The following is a 25,566-nucleotide window of genomic DNA, read 5'->3' on the forward strand; positions in this document are numbered from 1 at the left end:
GCTATAAAGTGACGTTACCCTAACGTAGAAGTCTCAAACGAAACTACGTATAGATCTTACATGGAAATAACACGAACGTAGTTCACAACCATTTTGAATTCTCGCTGAAGTAGAAATTTTATAAAGGCTATATTTCAACAAAGTCTTCAAGCGTGAATAATTTGCTTGGTTGAATTTTTTTTTTTAAATTTGAGGTAGAGATTCAAATTGGTTGTGAACTACGTTCAAGTGTGTTATTTCTATGTAAGAACCAAGTTTCGTATGGAAGACAACTGACTAAAAATTGTAATTTTGCTATCAGTACCCCCAATACAAATAAAAAAGTATTTTTGCGGGAAAATGTTTGAATAACAAGTCGGAAAATTTGAGGGACCAAATTTACTTTCTTTTAAATATCAAAGTTCATGGTTGAGATGTTGTCATAGTGCCAATCAGCTTTGATAGTTTTCAGAGAAAGAATAAAAAAAAAATCAACAATTTTTATACGCCTTCTCGAAAAATATTCACATTTATTCAAATGAACCGCGAATCAATCAACAAAGCAACGAATAATCATCGTAGGCCTACCGTTGCGGAATATGATTAAATGCCCGCTTTGTGATTGTATCACGGTGTTTATGCATGTATTCTAATGCCAAACAAACTTTCATTGCCCCCAACATTTTCGGAATTATGCAGAATTATGAATACAATATCAACCAGTAAATTCACAGGACAGTGAGTGAACTGATAATTAGGGTCAGAACTCGGACTATACTAGACAAGCTGTTGATGTTATTTGATGACAGTACACAACTCAGCTGTTGAATGACATGTATTCACTGTAAACACTGTAAACTGTTGTTATTGTTGAGCTTTTTTACGGAATCCAAAAATACTTAAAGCTGATGCAATGCAACGAAATGTTGATATGAAAGTTTCTTTTCAGTCCGTAATTTGTGAACTTGGAGTATTTACTACAATCCTTCAAATTCAAGGCACAAGGTAAATATAACGAATTGATTTTCTTTTCCAGTATTTTAGTTTGATATCATTATTATAATCAAATTAAAAAATGACCTTGACAACATATGTTTTTGCAAACAATCTATAAATGCCATTCTTGTCGTCCTTCTTCATTCTTCCAAACTCGATCTGATCTTGGTAATTCTTGGGGATTGGCAGTCGTTGGTTTGGTTTGTTTAGATTAATTATTCGATACGTGTTGGAAAACTTGAAGACTCGAAAGGAAAAGAAAGAGGGAATGTGAGAAAGAGAGAAAAAAAGGGGGGGAAATCTTTCAACAAAGATAAGATTTTTGCCCGAAAAACATACCTTCGGGGTTGCGAGGGTTTCAGAAAATCCCTCTGCCCCATGCAGCGCCCCCCCCCCCCCCCCCAACTTTTTCTCCACCACTAGGCCTACCGTTGCTAAAGGAACATGATTGAATGCCCGCATTGTGATTGCATCACGGTGTTTATGCATGTACTCTAATGTAAAAGTTCTGATTGTGGTAATTCGTGGTAGTCGTTGGTTTGGTTAATGGTCAGATTAATTATTCGATAAATATTTGAAATCTGGAAGACTCGAAAGGAAAAGAAAGAGAATGTGAGAAAGAGGCAGAAAAGGGGTAAAAGCTTTCAACAAAGATTAAGATGTCCTCTAATCACTGTAATGAAACATGATAAATTATTTTAGAAACTTTGGTTGATCATAGATGATACGATTCTGCAGAATGTAGACATGTGATGGGAGATGGGACCCATGATAGTTAGATCTGGTGGTTGTTGTTGGTTGAGTGGTCAAAAACTACCCATTTTGTCCCAAGCAGCAGATAAGGTCAACTGAATAAAATATAAGAAAAGTTTTTATGAATCACTCGCGCCATATATAGCCTTTCCGAATGTCATGGTCCTTTAAGTAAGCATATAATGGCAATAATGTATGTGTAAATTTCAATTTTTTAAGGTCGAATCACTCGGGGTTAATGTGATAGTCCAAACTCCAAAGGTGACTTCACGTTTATATTTACCTAAAGTCTGCATTATTTATAACGTCTCGAAGGTAAACGATCCTTGATTAGAAAGAGATATTTGTGTATCGGATATTTTACACGTTGATGTCGACAGGCAAGGAAAACTCTTTTCTTTTTATACGCCCACATGAAAATGTAGTCGTATTTTGCTGTTGCCGATGTCCGTCAAAATTACGTAATTCATTCCCTATTTGATAAAACTGGAATGTGTATATTGATAATAATATTGATATTGACGAGTTCAATTTTGGTACAAATTGGCTGGTCGTTTTTTTTTTTTAGATATTGCAGTGGAGTTGTGGCTCCAAATAATTGACTGGACTGACAGAATCCGTTTTTGGCGCCCCTAGAAACCTGCGACAATTTAAATAAAACATTTAATTAAATACATTTTACGCAATAATACAAAACTAATAAAGAACTTTTAACTTCAACTACTAAGGGTAGCGTAGATATCTTATTTCTTAACAAGAGCATAAAATCGGAATATCGATCTTTTTTTTTTGAAAAATTATCGAGACCCTTGCCTGAAAGTGTCAAGAAGACGAAAGTTTTGATAAAATTAGGTACATATGTAGGCCTAAGTATATCATATGGACAGCCTAATAGCTGTAACATCTGTAACAATATCGTGATCTATCTTGTCATCATTAATTTTGTCCTTTGTGTATTGAAGAGGATATGCTAGCTTTGAACTTATTACTTAATAATCGAACGATACTGTATTTTAATGAGTTTGGCTAAAATATCGTTCTTCTTGAAATTCAGCATATCCGTATGATATTTGTTTTGTCTCAATTAGTTTGCAATGAATTAACAACACTACTGCTGTTTATATAATAAGCAAAAATGAAGATTTAGTTCAAATTCAGAAGCTTTCCAATTACTTGAAGCAGTGGTATTGCTCAAACTACTTTAGTTTTCAAACAATTTTTATACGCCCACATGGGTTATTGATATTGATTTTTAAAAATTGATGGTATTTCTCAGCATAGATAACTGGCAGTAAATATATATATCATTGAATACAAACTATTAAAATTTAAAATTAATATGGTATGATTTACAAGTGAAACATTTATTTTCAGTCGAGGTTAAGGGAATAGACGAGGAGCAGAGTTTTCAAGATGTTTTACAAGGTAGCTTCATCTAGACTCCAGTCAACATCTTTTCTTATCGGTAAATTTGGTAAACTGGCATGTAAACACAGATCGAAGACAAAGTTTATGGCAGCACAATACAGAAATATCTCAACCTCAGCCATTCAGAAACAGCATGCTCTTCATCGAAATGATCTGGTAAACGCAGAAAGAATCGTAGTGAAGTTAGGTAGTGCTGTTATAACAAGGGAAGATGAATGTGGTATTGCGTTAGGTCGACTAGCTTCAATTGTTGAACAGGTAAAATGAATTAAATAATGCCTCTTTCCGATAGGATGACGGCTATGAGTCAAAAGAAATACAAAAGAAATATAATAATGAAATAAGGGGCGCAACTCCTGCCTAAAAGACTCGGTCAGTTCATCAAGCGGGAACCATTGAGCTAGGCTAACTATATTGTTACGACCCTGATTAGATCGCTAGCCTAACGCTACTTCACTTTACTTGCTTTAGTCATTCATATTGACCAAGTCTACTACATAGTAGAGGCGTTTCGGGCAAAGAGGTACATCTCGTAACTGCACAACGAGTTCTACCTAGCTTCTACTAAAATCTGGAAAAATCGGTCGAGTCATAGAGTATCAATAATATTGATATTTTGGAGATATTAACTACTCATTTGACAAGGGCGGTGAATGGAATTTTTTTTATTTTTGCTGAACAGAACATTAACTGATTTGAATTTTAGGTTTCGCAATTGCAGAACCAAGGAAAAGATGTGCTCATGGTAACTAGTGGAGCTGTTGCGTTTGGTAAACAGAAATTACACCAAGAAATTATTATGTCCAGAAGTATGAGACAGACTATCTCAAGACGTGACTCTTCGGTAGATTTTTTTATATTTATTATTTATATTATATTCTATACACCACACTGACCTGATTGTAACACCTTTTCGATCCACAAACATAAAGGACAATATTTTACATGCAATTTATATTATATTATATTATACGTTATTTTGTCTTTTACAGAATCACCCTTTATTAGAACCAAGAGCTTGTGCTGCTGCTGGACAGAGTGGTTTGATGTCGCTATATGAAGCTATGTTTTTACAGTATGGTATCCGAACAGCCCAGGTAATAATTGATACTTTGCGATAAAGGGTGGACAGGATCTTTTGGTCGTGAACTGTTCAACATCTTCCATGCAGCTAATAATGATATGTGTTTCTTCGTATAACATACACGAAGATCTATATCAATAACCTTATCTTAAAAGAATTTATTCGGTGTCTGATAGATTCCGATTTTTTCAAACCCATTCTTAAGTATGCATCGAAGAATCCTTTGTCTGTAACATTGTGTAATATTTTTTTCTTCTTTATTTTAGGTTCTATTAACTAAACCTGATTTTGATGATGCATATACATGTAAGAATTTACAAAGTACATTAAACGAGCTGCTTAAATTGAATATTATTCCAATATTAAATGCTAATGATGCCATTGCACCTCCACCAGAAACTGACAGAGACTTAGCTGGGGTAAATTATTTATTTTACATGTTGTTTTTGGTGTCCTCTGATATGATTTTCTTAAAACTATAAAATGCTTTACCTTGTAGGAGCAACTTATCCTCTTTCACTGCTTATGTTTATGACACAATGTTTTTATAACTATAATATAATGTATAATTATATTCTAATAAATCATCCACACACACTGGTGCATTTCATTACGATGTTCTGAACTAACATTGATTAATGACACTTGCAATGTTTACACTGGTATATTATTATGTGTGATCCAATAGTAGCAGTAGATGCTCTTTTTACCCGGTCCTATTTGTGTACTGTTTAGGTTTATAGGGTGTTGTATAAGGACAATTTTATTCAGGCTTCAAAGATTTAAGACTGATGAATTGTAGATGATTGTATCTACTAAACTTAACAAAAAAATAAAAACAAAACATCTGTATTTCAGTTAAATTTAAATATTTTACTGCATGGAAGGCGTGAGCCTGATGTATGTATACCTAGTTCTTATCACCATTCTCAATCCTATATCTTTCAAATCCCGATAAATGCATGCACACTCTTAAACATGCTGTAGAATTTTTCCCTAGCTTTTTCTGCCGTGTAAAGTAAGTTTGGCTGTTTATGGAAAACCTTGTGAATTGAACATAAGGAAGCGTATCATCTTTAATCATAAAAGCATTTTAACGATCGACTCGTATCACATCGTATCCAAACCAAAGATTTCAGATGAAATTCATGACCAGCTGCGAATGGCCAATCATGACGCTCGAAACAGAAAACACAACAGTTGTACCTCCATGATTGGGATAAGTTAGCTTTTTTAAAAAAGATAAATCGGCTAATTGTAAAAATTGTTTTATCATTTGTGTCTAAAGTAGATTGCAAATTTTGTGTTATATAGTGTTCTCCACTTTTGCAATTACGTTTATCGCACTGCAAGACCTCTTTATTCAACATTTTAAATTACTCTTTTTCGCTGCTATAAATGCATTATAGATACATCGCCGAAACATTTGTTTTCTGAGCTCAAAAAACTATTTCGACTATTTGCATAGGAGAAATATATTTAAAGGGACAATTTCGCCATTTTCAGGGGTTAATGAAGATATGTAAAAAGTAACTGTAAGACCCCAAACAAGAAATTTCACTTTTTTTTATTTCGTTCACAAGCTTATCTTCTCTCTAAAAATCGGGGTATCCGAAAGTTGAACGTCTTGTTGATATAGTCTCTGACACCCAGACACATCTTTTGTCACAGCTGTGCGTAGACCAAGGTGGACAGGATGATTGAGTCTACTGTATGCAAGTGAAGTCATTAACCGATTGTCAAATTGGAAACTCTTGAAAAAGCGACTCTTCAGATGATTATGGATACACATTGCCAAGAAGACTAAAATTTAGACTGTAAACTACTACTATAATCGATTAGTTTAGCTGAACAATTTCCGTTTCTGGGTTCATGGTACGCCCCAAAAATGGCGAATAAGTCCCTTTAAGGAAACGGCAGTTTTGAAAATGTGCATAAATATATATAAAATTAGGGATTTAATTAATCTGTTACACTCATGACATTTGATTGCATGCGCTTTAGTGTCATTAGCATTACGATATTATAAAAATATATTATATTTATATATCTTTGTAATAAATCTTTGAACCTGATCATACAGATTAAGCATAAAAATGGCACCTGGTATGCAAGAGTTTTGATGAAACTACTAGCATCAATAGGTAAACATGAAATTGATCCTCGCTTTACGTTATTACGTCACATTCATAATATAAATGTATTTTTTTTTTATTGCTTTGTGTGTAAGAACAGAATTTTGCTACAACCTTTTTGGATTTTGCCATCAAGTAGCTTACAGGGTCTTGAATATATGTAAATAGAACTACCAGAACTGCTCGAAAATAGCATAATCCCTTCAAGTATGATTTACTAGATACTAGAAATTTCATTTTCTTTTCCTATTAATACCTTTTACATTTAGGGGTATCAACACAGGCATCTGTTTCTATCAATAGTCGACCATCTCTATAATAGTATATATACTATTATAGATAGAGTCGACTATATTGATAGAAACAGATGCCTGTGGGTATCAAGCATGGATATGAAGGCTCAAAATTCGACGGCGGGCTGATAACACTATTACTGATTACTTTAGCTAAAAATTCCCGTTTCCGAGATTAAGGCACGATTGGTCAAGTGTGTGACCAACGTGTCCCTTTAAATGCTACAATTTTCTGCTGTGTGTGCACTTTTTTATATTTACATATATCTATATATATATGATCTGTTGATATTTTGTTTCACTCTTTTACTAGATTATTAGTGTTAAAGATAATGATAGTTTAGCAGCCAGATTATCAGTTGAAACTAAAGCTGATCTGTTGATTATAATGTCTGATGTTAATGGTTTATATAACACTCCTCCCGGTACACCTGGTTCCAGATTACTACATACATTCTGTCCATCAAATGAGAGTAGTCAGATTGTTTTTGGTGAAAAATCTCGAGTTGGTCTTGGAGGAATGGAATCAAAAGTAAGACCTGTTTAAGATAATTTTAATTTTCCACCATTTTCACCTAAAGATGCTCCAGTCATGTAGTGATTTGAAAGGTTGCATGCTTGAAATCGGCCCATTTTAATTTTTATTTACAAATAAAAGCCAAAAGGAGACGATTTTCTGTATAATTTGTAGGTAACAGCAGCAAATTGGGCATTAAAACATGGTGTATCTTGTGTTATATGCAATGGATGTGAAGATAATGCCATCATCAATATTGCTGGAGGGAAAAAAGTCGGAACATTTTTTACATCTCAACCTTCCACAGGGACTCCTGTTGAACTACAAGCTATTCAAGGTCAGTTAATATAAAATATTTCTATATCATTTTATAAAGTAGAATATGTTATTTCTCAACAACATCTAAAGACACGGTCAGATGATCACCTCATCTTCGATTCTTAGATACACTTATACCACATTTTGATTTATTACGGTTTTTGGTCAATAAGCTTGCCTTATCCTGTTCTCGTTCCTAAATCTATTTTTTGAGAAAAAAAAAACACCGCTATCATGGTCATCTAAACTAGTGTCCAAAAGAAACGATACCACCTGTTTGCAACGACATAAAAGAAAAACTAAACAATGCAGAAGTTTAGGATTGGTGTTATACTTTTGAGGAATCCTTTCACAACATCTGTACAAAAATTTCATTTCAATAAAATCTGTACAACCAATATGACAAGCCTTTAAAGATGGGTGGGGTCGAACATTTCGTTAGAGCACTGATCACAGAAACAACGGGAAATGTCACACCACACGTCACAAAGTCAAGTCAATAGCGGGTATGTCCAGCGTGAGCATCAATACATGCCAGAACACGCCTACGGACCGATGCCGTCAAACGTCTGATGACGTTGGGAGTGATGCGTTGCCATTCTTCGAGGAGACATCGTTCCAAGTCCGGAAGGTTGACTGGAGGCACACGGCGACGTCGGATTTGCCGATCGAGGTGGTCCCATAAGTGCTCGATGGGATTCATGTCAGGTGAACATGCGGGCCATTGCAAAACCTTTACGTTGGCGTTGGCAAGGAAGTTCTGTGTCAATCTTGCTGTGTGTGGCCTTGCATTGTCATGTTGGAAAAGGAGTCCACGAGGCTGTTGCTGAATAAAGGGCACCACAACAGGCCGTAGGATGTCATCAATATAACGCTGTGCATTCAGGTTTCCACGAATTACGACAAGCCTCGTTTTGACGTCACCACATATGCCACCCCAAACCATTAACCCTCCACCTCCAAACGGCCGGACCTGTTGGATACAGTTAGGCGCCAAACGTTCACCAAATCGTCGGCATACAAGCTGCCGTCCATCGTTTTTGAAGATGAGGAATCTGCTCTCATCAGAGAACATAACACGTGCCCAGTCCCGCCGTTGCCAACGTCGAACTCGCCTGGCCCAGATCAGTCTGTTGTTACGGTGTCGAGGCGTCAGGAGCGGTCCGCGGTAGGGATGACGTGGCCGGATACCATACTGCCGTAGTCTCCTGTAGACGGTCTGTCGACTGATCCTGTGTCCCAGTGCTGTAGCCGCCGTGGTCGTCGCTGTTACGGTGCGGTTCCTCAGGTGTAATACTCGGATGTAACGATCTTCACGGGGCGTGATTACTCGTGGTCTTCCACTCCTGGGCCTGTCTGACGTCTGACCTGTCTGACGTAACCGCTGCATCAACCTCGTGATAGTGATGCGTGCGCAGCCCAACCTTCTGGCGACGTCGACGTGTGTCGCTCCTTGTTGGACCATTCCAACGGCTCGCTCTCTCTCGATGGCTGTCAAACGTGGCATATCTTGTGTTCTTTTTGTTGCTGTGATATCAACGTGTCTGATCAGCCGTTTTATACAGTTTTTATGCACGTGCAGAACATGCTTGAGAGGGAAATGTCACTTTCACGAAATTTACGTTTTTTCCCGGAAGTGATCACGTGTTCCCGGTATTTTTATCGACTATGCTGTGTTTAGGATGTGCAATACGAATTGGCATGTTTTCATATTAGACAATTCACTTAGTAAAAAACAATTTTGAAAATAAGTTGGTATCGTTTCTTTTGGACACTAGTTTATATTTGAACTCGGCTTATCATTATTATTTTAGCTCGGGAAGGCAGTCGGCTCCTTCAAGCCTTATCTGGAGAGAAAAGAGCCGCCATGGTTCACAGATTAGCTGATCTTTTATTAGAAAGAAAAAAGGAAATTTTAGCCGCAAATCAACAAGATATACAGTTAGCAGCCAAATCAGGTGGGCGATTTTTGAACAAATAACAGATTTGACAAGCTTTATTAAAATTTTCTCTGGTTTCAAAGTAGCACTGGAGTATAGATTATTGAAAGTCGACGATTATTGATGGACGTCTCTGGTTTTAGCTTATTGTAATAAGTATCTGGTTTGAAATTCCTCCTGGAAGGTTCTGGTTGTCGATTTTGGGGCTTTGGTTTTAGCTAACTGTTAAAAATATCTGGTTCAAGATTCCTTCTGAAAGGTTCTGGTTGTCGATTTCTGTTTGATGTCAATTTTTGTCGCAAGTCACTGGTTGTTCGGTACGGCTGTAAGTCCGGTTGGCTCGCTTACTGCACTTTGAAGTTTCGGATTGTCGATTTTTATTGCGAGTCTCTTGCTGTAGATTTCTGCCTGTGTCGGAAGTTTCTGTGTGTAGGTTACTTTTGAAAGTCCCTGGTTGCAATTACTGTTAGAAGTCTGACTTTCTCTTGTTATAGATAACTTTGGCAAGTCTCTGATTGTAGATAACTGTCGAATGTTATATCTTCGGATTATTGTTGGACGTCCCTGGTTGTAGCTTACTGTTAGAAGTCTCTGGTTGTCGGTTACTAGGCTATGGTTTTAGATTACTGCTATAAGTTTTTAGTTGTTGATTACAACTGGAGGTCTATGGTTGTTGATAACAAACAGGTTGTAGATTTCTGTTTGAAGTTTCTTGGTGTAGATACTGCTGGAAGCGTCAGGTTGTCCAATAAGGCCTACTTCTTGAATTTCTGGTTGTTGATTAGTGCTGGAAATCGCTTGTTTTAGATTACTGTCTGATTCACTGGTTTATTTGTATTGCTGCAAGAGTCTTAATGTTGAATACTGCTAGAATTCCCTACTTTTCAGATATGTCTTTATTGGTTTCTATGATGACTGGGGATATCCCCTGATCTGCCATGTTTAATTTCACGAAATTTCACTTCGCAAATGTTCCCACATGTTCAATACCTTATGTAATGGCTCAATTGATTTGGTCTGAATATTGATTGGAGAGGTTGAATGTTTGCCGAAACCTCGTGATCAGCCAGACATATGTTAGAATCTGGCTAAGGCATGGAAATAGCAAAATGTTCGTCCGTACTTAATACATGATTTGTATCTTTCCTTCTTACAGAAATTTATGTTTAGAATTTAGAAGTTTTTTTTTGAGGATGCTCTCTCGACCAAAGTGTTTCACGGTCTGATTTATTAGTTATCACGCATTGATTGGTTATGTTTTAAGGATTGTCTGGACCTTTGGCATCCCGCTTATATTTGAATGACAAGAAGTTGACGACATTATCCGATGGTTTACGTCAAATAGCTGACGAAGCTTTGCATGCAGTAGGAAGAGTTCTACAGAAAACCAGAATATCTCATGGAATGGAATTACAACAAATAACCGTGCCAATTGGGGTATTGATGGTGATATTTGAATCCAGACCCGATGCTCTGCCCCAGGTATATTAATATTATCTTTGTCTCTCTAGTTTCACGTTTACTCATTTAACAAGAATCTGTTTACTAGTAGTATTACGGAGTTACTGCACAGATGCCCAGACAGAAATCTATAATAGCTGCGAAACTGTAAAATTTTGCTTGATTATGTTATGTCATGATAAGCTATTGTAGACCTCGTCTAAGTTTTTTTTTTCTTGTTTAAGGTGGCAGCTTTAGCAATATGTAGTGGTAATGGTTTACTATTGAAAGGGGGCAAAGAAGCCTCTCACACTAATAAGATATTACATGAATTAGTTGAAGAAGCCTTATTGCTGTTTGTACCTAAAGAAACTATATCGTTGGTAAGATTAGAAGACTTTTCTTCACGCCCACAATCTTGAAGACTCCCAGCTTAATAAGCTCATAAGGTACACGCTTGGCTGACAAGTTTTAAGTTTGTGTGGGATATCTCTATTAGATGGAAACAACAACTACGCGCACTCAATAAATCATAAACATAATAAATGGAACTTATAATAAGTGTAATTATTGTCTTGGTATCACACAATCTTGTCATCGTGACCAGACCTTGCCCCCATTCGTCATACTTCATGGAGGTAATACAAGTGGTTGGTTGGTAGATGACAAGTTAACGTTCGCTTCCAGCGTATGCTATAATCCCAAACTAGGTAGTTGTTGGAAGTCGTAGTAGTTGGTAGTTAAATAACGTATTTATAGCTAAATATTGTTCAATCGAATTGGCCCCCGCTGTTACGCTTTGTTTGCGAAAGCAACGTACGCCTACGTACTCATTACATATTTTGGTTAATATGGACGGTAGAATTGAAGCCGAGAGAAAATTAAACCTTACTTTTGAATATTTACTTGGACAGAATGTGTTCTTATCTATTCAAACGAGCGGCGGCAAAGCGGTGTTGTATTTTGTTTACATGACCTCATTTCCGTTCTACAGATCTGATTGGTCGGATTCAAATAGCATCAAACTCATTTCCACGCCATAATCCGAATTGTGGCGTGCTTAGTGTAATACGGGTTAATAAGACCATGTCAAAACCCGTATTCGGGATAGATCTTGTCAACATACCTATCTTGAAGATCGGTGATAAAACTCTTGACAATGAGTCAGAATTTGTTTTGTGAACACAATAGAGACTACAGTTTTCAACTGATTTTAATGAAACTTGATGTGATCAAGTTTGAATTTGACGATTTTTCGATGAACAGTTTTTGAGTTATTGGCCTTGACTTAGATAAAATGCTTCAAACTTGTTGATAAATACAATAGAGACTACAGATTGCATGTGATTTTTATGATGATTGAAATGAAATGAATGGAGTTTTACGTCTTTTTATTTTATATTGATGAGGTCTTGGTCAAGTTTGAATTTTCAACGATTTCACTCTTAACAATTGTTTGCCCTTGATATTAGAGCTGTGTGATTTAATAATTTGATAAATTTGGGTTATTGATATTGATTTTAAAAATATTTGTGGAATTACTCAGCATAATAAATAACTTTAAATATATACATCATTGAATTCAAACTAATAAAATTTCTTTAATATGAGAAAATACTTTAATCACTAATGACTGTTATATCATTTCTGACAGCTGCCAGTGGGCGTATGTTACCTTGCCTGGCAAGCTATCTTCGAGTTATGACGTCATTTCCGCTGTAAATGACATTTTTTTAGAGCTGCTGGTGTGTAAACATGGAAGGCAACTGTGTAGAGAAAGAATGAAAACCTTCGATCTGTTAAGTATAAATCGTTTCAGCCAGCCCTCGTAGCATTTCTGACAACGTCAACTTTAGCGCATAACTGGCACAACCGTTACATTTTGATTTTATTACCTGTTTTTATGTCTTCAATATTAGGTGAGTCGACGAGAAGATATTCAAGATTTACTTCATTTATCAGACTATATAGATTTAATCATACCACGAGGTTCCAGTCAATTGGTACAAAGCATACAACATGCTAGTAAAGGTATGTTTTCACTGAACAGTTAAGATGATAAACGGACTTGGAAAGCACATCGATAAAACTATTTTCAGGCCTGACTCCAGTCACGAAGTCGTGACTTATAGGTCCAGAAGCTTGAACTTGGAAGAGCCAGAAAGGGAGAAGGATAATTGACCGGGTTTATTTCCTTGATAATGCCTGATAATAGCACCAAAATTAGTATTTACTTATGGTCAGACATACATATTATCATCTTTCTACGTTGTTAGTGGTTTCCTGAAAGCTTTGTATTAATTGTCCATGCTGTTATTACCAGGGATTCCTGTCTTAGGGCACAGTGAAGGTGTCTGTCATGTATATATAGACAAACATGCTGACATCGATAAAGCTCTCAGAATTGGTAGGTATTATGTTGATCAAATACACTTTTTTGTATAATTTGCATTGTCATGGACTCGTATGTTATGTTGATTGGCAATTTCACCCACTCCAACATACGCTCGATCGACTGCATTTAAAGATCGAAGAGCCCAAGAAAATTCTTATCACTAACCATGCAGGATAGAAAGCGCACATTGGTTTTTTCCCATATCGCCTCTTCCCAATTTGCACTTTCCCTTTTCACCCCTTCCCATTATGTCCCTTCCTTTTTCGCGTCTTTTTCATTTCGCCCCGTCCCGTTCTATCCCTCTCACCATTTTTCCCCTTATTCCCCCACTTCGTCTCTTTCCTAGTTCGCCCTTTCCCATTTTTATACGCCCACAAATATATTTTGGGCGTATATTGTAATCACCCATATGGCGGTCCGTCGATCCGTTCACATTTGGCTCGTGCTCACTCTATGGGCTTACAATTCTTTACAGATTGTTTTGATTATTTTGTAGGTGAATGTCATTATGAAGATGATCCCTATCGATTTTCTTGATGATCTGATAATTTTTCACCGAAATATTCTGTGCAACTTAGCATTTTCACTTATTAACTGTATTGTGCTACTTGTGCTCACTCTTAAGGGAACAATTCATTATGGATTCTCTTGCTTTTTATTTTGTGAGACAATGTCATGATAGAATAGGAATAACGTGTCCGACTAGCATTTTCACTCAATTAGCTATATAGTGCAACTCGTGCTCACTCTACAGGCAACAATTCTTTACAGATTCTTTTGTTTTATAGTTTGTGGGTCAATGTCATTATGATGATGAACCCTATCGATTTTCATGATGGTCTGATAACTTTTCCCTGATATATCGTGCCCGACTTGTCCGGCAACAATTCTTTTTGGATTCTTTTGATTTGTATATGCCCACATGTAGTATGGACTTAAATTGTCTTCACCCTGTCTGTCAGTCTGTTCATTCACATTTGGCCTTAAATTACTTAAAACGCTACAGACTACAGTTCTTGATGTATTCTTTTGATTTTTGTTTGTTTGTAAATATATCGAATTTCGCCATAAGATTGATATTTGGGTAAAGAATTGATTTAATGTTTTGCAGTGTGTTCATTATTCACAATTCTTTATCTTTCAGATACATATATTTTTTACATAATCTACTGTCTATTTTGCAAGAATCAAGACATGATGCGATACAATAAAGTCTGCTTAAAATTCTCTATAGACTAAACATTAAACAAATGTGAATGGACAACAAACAATGATTTGTACTTGCAATCAAAGCTGCTGATGGACGTATGTCAATTTGCTTCGCAAGGCTATCTTTCATTGGATTTAAAAAGGGGTGCGACAGTAAGGGTAAGCTGAATACAGTAAAAGAATTCCAATTAAATTTGAAAAGGAATTTGAAAAGGACGTACATCAGCTGTTTACATATAATTTCATGAAGTTATTGAATACAAATCTTAATTTTTGTTTAGTCCCGCCTACTCTTTATTAAATTCCAACTGCCCCAGAGCCAAAATGCATGTGGGACCGGAATTAAAATCTTTGATTAATCTTTTATGTGACCTAATTTTAAGAAAGGAAGGGGCGAAGTTGGATTGGGCGAATTGGGGAGGGGCGGTAAAGTGGAACAATAGCAGGAGGCGATATGAGAAAGCGGCAAAAAAAACAGGGGCGAATTGACAAGATGTGGGAAGACACCGTGCACATTATGGCTTTCAATTTCGTTTGTCGGCATATCCGAAACTTGGTTGACATCAATTGACAGATACAGAGAGTTCTATAGTCTTTCATTCTTATTTCTAGTTTTAGATTCTAAGTGTGAATACCCAGCAGCTTGTAATGCTATGGAAACGGTTTTGGTACATAAAAGTCTTGTATATACTCCTTTGTTTGATCAGATCTGCGATGTCCTGAAGCAGGAAAATGTGAGTATTTGACAACCTATAAGTAGCATTATTTAAACTCACTTATTTACTTATAACATACTCATTACACATTTCTAAACTTGTATTCCATATAGATATTCCACAAAATTTATCTATAGATCGGTATACCAACTTCTCACGAACTTCGAAGGTCGACCACGTGTTTGTAGCCTATGTTGTAATGCAGATTATGACAGAACAATCGCCAGCTATTTGATCTGAAACCAATTTGCCAATAAGGTCAGGGTTGGTAGGTGCTAAACGAAGTTTAACTTCTGTGGGGAATATTTTATAGGTAAAGTTACATCTAGGTCCTAGATTAGCTGAAGTAATGAAGTTTGGACCGGTGAATGATACTGATATGAAGAAGGAATATAGTAGTTTAGAATGTGCTGTTGAAATTGTAGATAATGTTAATGATGCTATCAAACATATTAATGATAATGGTAGTTCTCATACTGATACAATAGTAACTGAAGATGGTAACATTATTTTTTAACTTACTTTTGAATTTTGAGGGCACATGACACGTTTTCTTTTCCAAAGACATCATACACGGTGATGAATTGTAGCCGCAATCTGTATCAATTGCCTTCAGCTGACGACTTTTATATAGCCTTTGATAAGGAGGGCGTAAGACGTTTAGCCCGGATACTTGCATTAGACTTCCATTTTTTTCTTGCGACCTGCATCATCGAAAGGCAAACAGGGGTAAAAAAAAATGTGATAATGTTATCTCCGTCTATTCCGGGATCGAACCCTGAAGCTGATTTTGTGAGCAAACGTCAAAGGATGTAAAGATTTCAGAAGGACCACATGAAGCTTTGTTTGGAACAAGGAAAAGCACAAACTTTGGATTTTCTGCTTTTTTCGATGAAATATTTTCATATCAAAAGCGGTGTAAATTATACATGAAAATATTTCTAAAATATGCTATTTATATCTGTATATCTTATTGATCAAACTGAATTTGTTTTAAAAGGGTTAATTAAAAACTGACAGTACTAATTGTTAATGAATCAATTAATTTAAGTTAAAGTTAATGAGTTTGACCTCGATTTGGTGTTTGGCTTTTATATTTAGTTAAAACCTTTCGAATATGTAGGAGACAATTAGGTGTTTATTTTACTCAAATCCGTATAGTAGTTTTTTTTCCGCTTCCAAAAAGCATAACGAATTTAAAAACCTTACGTAATGTAATGTAATGTAACGGATTGATTTTTTTGAGTTTAAACTTTCAGATACGTTATAGGGCACATTTCTCTACATTTTGGTGTATAGTTTTCACATATTTGAGCTAAAAATATTTTCCACCTACAAAAAGCGTAATATATGTCCCTTTATCATTGATAAATTATCTATTTTATTTTCAGATGACAATGCTGAGATATTTATCAAGATGGTGGATAGTGCTTGTGTATTTCATAATTCAAGTACAAGATTTGCAGATGGCTATAGGTTTGGATTAGGTAAGTATCGGGTACAAGAAGTTTTCCATGTAGGTTCTATCAAATTTTTACGCTTTACGTTTTACAGAAGTAGGCTCCTTAAGAAGAAAGTTAATTCTGACATATCCTCAAAAGTGCTTACTCTCAGCCAGTCAGCCTCGGGGGCCTCTGATCGGTTAACTATTTCACAGTCCTGATTGACTTTTTAAGTTGGAGGAAACGTCGTAGCTATAATATTGATTAGTATCGTGCATCTAATATTGTATATTATAGGTGCCGAAGTTGGTATAAGTACATCAAGAATTCATGCTAGAGGTCCCGTTGGAATAGAAGGTCTCCTAACAACTAAGTGGATATTACGTGGTTCCGGACAGATAGTGCAAGATTTTGATGAAGGGGGATTAGAATATATTCATGAAAAACTTCCAATTGACTATAAAAATGATTCACAAAATGGTGGTAATTCTGCCGTATCGCATAGTTAGATTTGATTAGCAAAGACATAAATGCATACACGATTAAGTATCTTTATGATTATAAACGAAAAGATGGCGGAAATTGATCTGAACATTTTGACCATTACACTGCTGAAGATATTTTATTTCGTCTTTTTTTCTGTGAAGTATTTTACTAATTCTCGATTTGATTTTGACTCGTTTTAGTCTGATGACGCAATTGACGTAATAGGTTGTTGGACGAGGCTGTTAAACCCACGATGACTGAATGAGAAGCAGGATACAAGTAATTGTAAGCTCAATGTTTCACAGAATCCCTTCAATGGTGGTGATGTTCTATTCGAAAATAAAAATTTATTGGTTGAAAAAAAACCATAATATTTAATGATTTATTTTATTAATGGTTGGGTTAATAGTAGAATGAACTTTGGGTAATAAACCAACTTGATGAAAATACGTCAAATTTGGCGTCGGAACAATATCATTGTCAGGGTTCGGGCAGAACACGGCTAAGATCGTTTTCATTAGCAAAATCTGATCAAAACTATGAAGGCAACCTGTTTTTTTTATATTTAGGTCTGAATGATTTTAGCCGAACACTTTGTTCATGTTGACTAGGACTAACTCATAGACTAAAACGCAATGACTTTTTGTTTCGATAAAATTGGATTTGATTTATATATCGTCATTTCAGTTGTCTTGAGATCTTTTATATATTTGTGTTTATTTAGAAGACCCCAGAATCGGTTAAAGTAGCCCTACCTTTAATGTTCTAAACAATGTGTAAAATACCGATAAATTGTATCTCTTCGAATCCTTCTAGTGATACCAGATCAAATTCTGTAGCTACAAAATTGTTGTTGTTTTGACTTGAAGCCACAGAAATCAGAACTCCAGAGAGACATTATCTGATTGATATATACATGCATCATGTGATTTTCATTTATATCGGATAGTATACCCTATCTATCCGGATTGGTGCCTTTAAGTTAGTCAGATAATTCAAATTAATTCTATTCATAGCACATAATAATCTTAAATATATATGACATATTATCTTTGCAATCGTATTTGCTTAAAATAAAATAAACTTGTATGTTGTTCATTTTTATTCACAAAGCCTCCAACGTGAAGAATGAAGTGATATTTTGAAAATCAGCTAAAATTTTGTTTGAACGCTGATATTGAATAATATGCCTATGGTGACTCCTTTGAATCCCTTATACATAATTTTGAAAGCAAAACAGCACACAATTCAATAAACAGATATTGGCAATACTCCAGATGGCACAATTCTAGATGCATTTTGACGAAACTTGATGTGACTGTTTTTAATCAACCAGGAATGAACCCTATTGAAAATCAAAAAAATCGAGAATATATAGTATAATTTATTGCCTTTGTTCTTGAAAATGCGTTCAATTTAAGCATGTAAACACTTCAGAAGGCGCAATTCTTGACGGATTTTGACTTAGGGTTTATGGAGGGGGGTCGTTGCCAGAAGTATTTACAAAGTCAAACTTGAAAACAAGGCCTTGACTTTACAAAGTCATATTTCAACATTACACAATTACAAAATAAACCTTCCTAAAATCAAAAGGTCAATGTGCTAATTACAAAGTAGAGATATTGATAGTTTACTTTTTAAACTTTATTTCCAATCAGGCACCATTCAAACTTTCCTTTACGAAAATGAATTCTAAACTTTGCATTATTGACATTATCAAATATGTCTTCTTGACTTTGCATTCGTGAAAGATGTAAGTTCGACCACTGTATTCTTGAGAGTTGTAAAGTCAATTTCTGCATTCTTGAACGTTTACCATATAAGGTAACGTGACCTACTTCATTTACATAATCCGGAAATTCACGGAAACTAACGGAAATATAAATCAATAATTGGCGTGAGTGTTCGTTATCGCCCAAAGATGAACCTTATTGAAAATCATAAAAATAGAAAAATTCTTAGTATAACTTATTGCCCTTGTTCTTGAAACGCGTTCAAGTTTTAGTCTGTAAAAACTCCAGAAAGCCGAATTCTTGACAGATTTTGACAAGACTTGGTAAGAGTATTCGGTTGAATATATAAGGTTGAATATTTCATACTGGTGATTGTTACTATACTGCCAAATATTTTTATTGAAAATCAAGGCTGCCAGTGGACGTATATAACTATTTTCAAATGTAGGACTAAGTTTAAACTAAATCTTCATTACCATCAATCAATATCACCACCATTTACATCAATATCACTACCATCCTCGTCAATATCACTACCATCTTCATCAATATCAAAATCTTCATTAATAATATCACAATCATCTTCATTGATATCACTACCATCTTCATCAATATCATCATCTTCGCCAATATCACAATTAGCTTCATCAATATCACTACAATCTTCCCCTCTACCATCAGGCATTTTCTAGATACAAATATCACTACCATCTTCATCATTCATACGACTACAATCTTCACCAATGTTCCTACCATCTTCATCTATATTACTACCATCTTCATCAATGTCACTACAATCTTCTCCAATATCACAATCTTCATCAATTTCATTACCCTCTCCATCAATATAACTAACAACTTCATCAATATCACAATCATTTTCATTAATATCACAATCATCTTCATTAAGATAACAATCATAAATATCACTACCATCCTCGTCGATATCTCTACCATCTTTGTCAAAATTAATTATCAAAAATAATAGATTTCGAGTTACAGGCCTGTTATCAACCTCAGTTATGTGTCAAAACTTATCGAGAGATATGTAATGATCCAGTTAAACCAACACATCGTTTAAATAATTTGGCTAATCCGTACAAAAATGCCTACAAACCATTTCGCATCACAGAAACGACAGATATTGATGACGTTGATTGAACAAGTGAACGCCGCCAATTCTATCAGTAAGTAAGCACTCATTAGAAAATGTTACCCCGCAAGGCTCTGTTATTAACCCTACACTCTTCACCATTTTAATCAACGATCATGCTCAGGACAATGTGAAGCATAAGGAGCTATCGGTTAGCACGGCACTTTATAATGATGATATTTCTACATGGCTAGGTCACTCTGACGCTGGGACTTTGTGATGCGAAAAAAATATGTATTCTGAGAAGTATTAGACACTAAAAGTGCCTTTTGTTCACGTCACATAATCCCGGCGTTGGGAGGTCAGGATTGGCTGGCGGTGTTATCAAACTGACGAATGTTCTACCGGGCCGTCGTTTGAACCTACCTGAAGTGCTCAAATTGAAAATAATAGTTAATGTTAAACGGAAATAAGGTTTGGTCTAATTTTAATCATATTATGAAACCGTTATCTCTTCGGAGGGAGGAACTCTTTCTCAAATTCTGGGGAAAACTGCAGTGTTCGTCCGAAAGCTTCCCAACGTACACCAGCATCAGAAACTTCCCCTTGTCGGAAATAACCAGAAGAACCGGAGTATTTCTTACGGGAAAGCAGTCATTGACTATCCAAAGAATCAAATTTCATGAATTATTTCATTATTTGCTCTTATTGATTCGGTGTACGCTGACCATTAATTGAAGATCTACACAAATGATTCCAAGAGTAGTACAGCAACAGGTTACGGTTTGTTTGAGACTATCAGTTCAGCGCCATTTAATGTTGTTGTGACCACGTCGCCACAAGGTCGAATCTCCTTTTTCTATGCACCAAACTGAAAACCGCTCGTGAGCCACTAACAGCTAGAGTACTTGGAAACCAATGGCATACCACTCACCATACAGAATGTTTTGGCTCAACCCACGGACCACTTGTAATGGAACTCGTGTACCAATTTATTATCATATCTTTCTTGAGCAGATAGGCTAAACTTTTACTCTCATAGTTTCTGAACACTTTTAATTATATCCAAGCAACAAATAAGTTTCATAACAGAACATATCTTTTTACCTTTGGATGAAAACTAAAGACCAGTATAATTAAAATTGGTTTGTTTCGATTTTCTTTATGAATCCCTCACTTTGACCCATATTTCATGAGTAACCAACTCGACAACGGCTGCAAAATGCGTCCAGGCCCGTAGCCTGACCAATACTCCTGGGTGGGCAAATGTGCAATAGAGGGGGGCAATTTAACAAAGCACCTTGACAGACGATTTGATTTAATAATTGCTACATTCTAGCAGACGACGCTTGGAATTCCGGTTACAGATAGGGATTATAAGGAAATTAAGCCGATGAAAAATTGTGACGTTTTGTAATAACTGAAATCCGCCATTTTGTATTTGTCAAAGTATACATTAATCCGTTAATGCGGACGTCATGCGAGGTCGCACATGTAAATTATTAATCCTTTCCGGAAATGAACGAAAAATAGGTTAGCACGAAATTAGGTTACTTAACTGTATAAGTTACGAAGTAAAAATCCTGTACTTGAAAGAATGATCTTTATAATAATATGAATATTATCGACATCAGATCTGTCTTAGATAGCTACATAAAGATTGAATATACCAAAATAATATGTCGAAAATGATATGTTTAGAATGATAATACCAAAATGACATGTAGAAAATGATATGTTTAAAATGATAATACCAAAATGATCTGTAAACGTGTAATTAGTGAGGAAATGACAAAACACATTATTTTGTTTTATCACAATTTACTAAAGCAATATGACAAAGTTGACCGTATCATAATAAGTATTAGACAATTTAACAGAGCATCTTATTTTGACCCAAAAACCCTTCCATAAGACTCAGCCTTATTTAATATAAAGTTGGATTCGCTTGAAATATGAAAATGTTTTGGACTGGAAGAATACAATTGGAATGTTCTCGAACGTACAAGTCATGATATTCGAACTAATCTTACAAGAGTGGGTTTTGATAAGCGAACAAAACGGGTTCTTGTCGGTGTGTTCGTTTTGCCGCATTGCCGAACTTGCCGCATCGTGCCTAACTGCACAAAAACAACTTGTAAAACGAAACTAAAGGTTTCTGATAAAATCCAGAATGGCCATTTGTTTCATATGAAACGAAATATTTCAATCAGTTGTCCCGCATCGATTTCCTTTTTATTTATAATTTGGACCTGTTAGGGAAATCTAAACTATAGTTTCAAGACTTTCGTATTGTGCCTTTTTACAGAGGCATACTTTTCGCTATTATGGTGACAATACTGAGTTTTTAAAATATAACCTCACCGCTCACGGTTTTAGATTCCGCAATACTTATTTTCCTGTGGACCCATCCGATGTCTGAACTGTCATTTTTCTAAACAATCGCAGGTTGGTCTATTTTTGTCTCCAACTGACGACATTTATCGAGAGTTCTAAAATTCTCCTCGCTTGATAATTCTGATTTACTATGCAGAAGATTTTTACTTTCAGACATTTCAGTGGCCATTTTTTCTAGCACGTGGGTGACGTTATAGGCACGCAGTAGAGGGACATAACTCTTGCAAGTTGTTTTTGTGCAGGTGGGCACGATGCGGCATGTTGGGCAATGCGGCAAAACTAACCCACCGGGTTGCAAGACAAGACGTATTGTGGTCTGAAATCAATTAATTAGAAAAGAGTTGTGTCCCTATACAGATCCATTTAACCTCGTCTTTACTTCAAATCCATAAATCTTATATTTGAAAAATCAGAAACTAAATTGATTTTATCTAAGATTAGTTACATTCTTTTTTAGGCGACATGTGCAATATCATTTAAAGTATTGAAAACTGTGACATTAAATTTCGCTGGATACGAAACCTTCAATAGTTGTTCTAGGCTAGCTTTTTATGATTGACCTGAAAGTGAGGGTTATTTTCTGACGTGATGTGTTGTTATGTTAAGGGTTAGGTTAAAAATGTAATATTCAGCAAGAATTCTATGAAATGCATGCATTGATTTGGGTAGGGTGGGATAAATTAATATTCATAAAGTGATAACAACCCTTTTCAGACGATGTCTTACAGAGTATTTTCGTGTTCTATTCGTCGAGCCCGACCAACCGGTAAGTTGTCATTCACTCCATCCATGCTAAGTTATACCAAAAATATAGCAAGAGTCATTTGGCTTGGTGCATATTTAAGTTGAGCTTTCAATGCTTTTCGTCTCATTGTTATATTTTTTTTTAAATTACAGCTACATCTGTTTATTCAGTAGGCGTAATGAATTTAATCATACATTAGTCCAACATGTCAAAGATGATGACATCAGTCGGCCCTATGGTAGGGTATGCAAATTCTGCGACAGAGACTACTAACTAATGCTAATTCTACCGTCTAATCGAAATCTAACTACTCTGTCAACACTGTAGATCGATCAACAAGGAGTGAAAATTATGAAATTTTTCTCCGCCATTTTCCTAAAGGCCATCAGTGATTGGATTGTTAGGTTGTCATGGTTCAGGTCCAGTCTATTAAAAATAAGAAACTTTTTTTTTATTAGCTTTCTAACAACAGCCCTCTTGAACCTTATGACCTAACCTGATAATACCGCGTCACAAAATGCCAGCCCTGTAAAGTGTAGAAATTTGATTCGTTAAAACAGACTTCATCGATTAAGGTCACAAAGTTAATTTGACGAACATTTAAGAGGGCTGGCATTACACCTTTACTGATGTGAATATTTTAAAAATAAAAGCTAATGAAAAAAAAATGGAATGAAAGTTTTTTTAATTTTGATTAGATTGGGTTGAGGTCATGAACTTTCATCAAAGTGTTGAGTTAGACTGTGTATTTATACAGAGTCTAGACTAACATCATCAGCTGGATCCTGTTGCAGATATGTATGTAAAGCGAGGACTAGAGACTAGAACTTTTGACAATGTAGCCTAATGCAATGTAGAATCTTGAAGGAAAATATTTAAACACAAATGATGAATTTTACACATGATGAACGTCATAACATATTGCAACAATATACGATTCTTGTATTACAGGTGAAATACTGTTACTGTCGAAGGTTCCTGTTGCCACATGTTCTTTCCACAGGAATTATCAGTCATTCTCCTCCAGAGAAAGGTATAGATTATATTTGCAACAAACTAATAGATAATGCAATGCAAACATGTAGCATCGATTTTTATACACCCACATGAATATTTTGGTCGTATATTGTCGTTGCCCCTGTCCGTCTGTCCGTTTGTCAACATTTCTTGTGAGCAATATAGAGACTACAGTTTTCATCTGATTTTGATCAATCTTGGTGTGATGCTTTAGATTGATAAGATCTCGGTCAAGTTCAAATTTGACGTATTTTCGATGAGCGGTTTTTGAGATATTGCCCTTGACTTTGTAAAAACTCATTAAAAATAGTTGGTGAGCAGGATTGAAGCTACAGTTTTTAACCGATTCTGGTGAAACTTGGTGTGATCATTGGAATTGATAAGATCTCGGACAAATTCTAACTTGACGTAATTTTGATGAACGCTTTTTTAGTTATTGCCCTTGACTTTGTAAAAACACGTCAAAATTTGTTCGTGAGCACAATAGAAGCTACAGTTTTCAACTAACGCGTCAAAATTTTTTTTTTGCACTTGATTAGAGCTGTGTGATTTAATTATTTGTTGTATTTGGGTTATTGATATTGATTTTCAAAAATTTTGTAGAATTACTCAGCATAAAGAACTGGCAGTAAATATATATATCATTGAATTCAAACTATTCAAATTTCTTCAATACGAGAAAATTCATACTTTAGTCACTAAAGACTATTTTATCATTTTTGACAGCTGCCAGTGGGCGTATGTTACCTTGCCTCGCAAGCTATCTTTCGTATTGGTTATTGAAATATCTCCTTTATTTTTTGTCATATTGCTATTTGTATACTTTGACACTTACGTAAACAAACTCTCATTTAAGGAAATGGTCAAAATAAATTGAAATTATTTGGTTTAGCACTCTCGTTGGTAAATCTGATTGGAATATCTGCTTAAAAATAGTGTCATATTGATAGATCTAGTCTTGACTAGAATGACTTTGATCAGTACTATTTTGATATTTCCTTTCATATATAAAAATTTGATTTGTCAGAAAAAGCTCGATGACATCAAATTAAATTACAATGTGGTGTTGTTGTCTTTTCACATTTTCCAATGAGGTCTCAATACTTAACAACGAAACCTTGTGTTAATTCAAATGGTTAGATTGTGAGATTATTTAAGCCAAGAAATAATATATTGATCTGTTAAAGTCTTTGTTCTTAAACATTTATATTTCAGAAATAACTTAGGACGATGGAATGAAGTGTGGAAAGTGAAAAATGATTGCAACCAAATTTATACTACAGCCTATTATTCACAGTTCTCATTAAGTCATAAACAGTCTAATAGTTACTTTAAATCCAAATATCTATTAGATGCTAATAGAAGATTAGCCAGTCAATTCTTGAATAATTTATCATTATCTAGCCAGGGAAATTATAGAGGTTTTTCTCACTCTATTATATTATATAAA

The 25,566-nt window shown here is 35.3% G+C and overlaps 1 protein-coding gene across 1 annotated transcript; it reads left to right on the plus strand.

Moving 5' to 3' along the window:
- Positions 1-870: 870 nt before the first annotated feature.
- LOTGIDRAFT_225803 (hypothetical protein) lies at positions 871-17,154 on the plus strand (the record flags this gene model as incomplete). Its single annotated transcript, XM_009050631.1, has 16 exons — positions 871-984; positions 3,103-3,414; positions 3,863-4,000; positions 4,149-4,253; positions 4,507-4,659; positions 6,982-7,200; positions 7,360-7,522; positions 9,318-9,461; positions 10,708-10,925; positions 11,129-11,266; positions 12,803-12,914; positions 13,207-13,290; positions 15,100-15,221; positions 15,517-15,703; positions 16,595-16,690; positions 16,943-17,154. Exons 2-16 carry the CDS (start codon positions 3,142-3,144, stop codon positions 17,152-17,154), a joined length of 2,364 nt encoding a protein of 787 aa, XP_009048879.1. The 5' UTR covers positions 871-984; positions 3,103-3,141.
- Between the last annotated feature and the right edge of the window lie 8,412 nt (positions 17,155-25,566).

The sequence above is a fragment of the Lottia gigantea genome, assembly GCF_000327385.1.
Source record: "Lottia gigantea unplaced genomic scaffold LOTGIsca_150, whole genome shotgun sequence".
NCBI classification, from domain to species: Eukaryota; Metazoa; Mollusca; class Gastropoda; family Lottiidae; genus Lottia; species Lottia gigantea.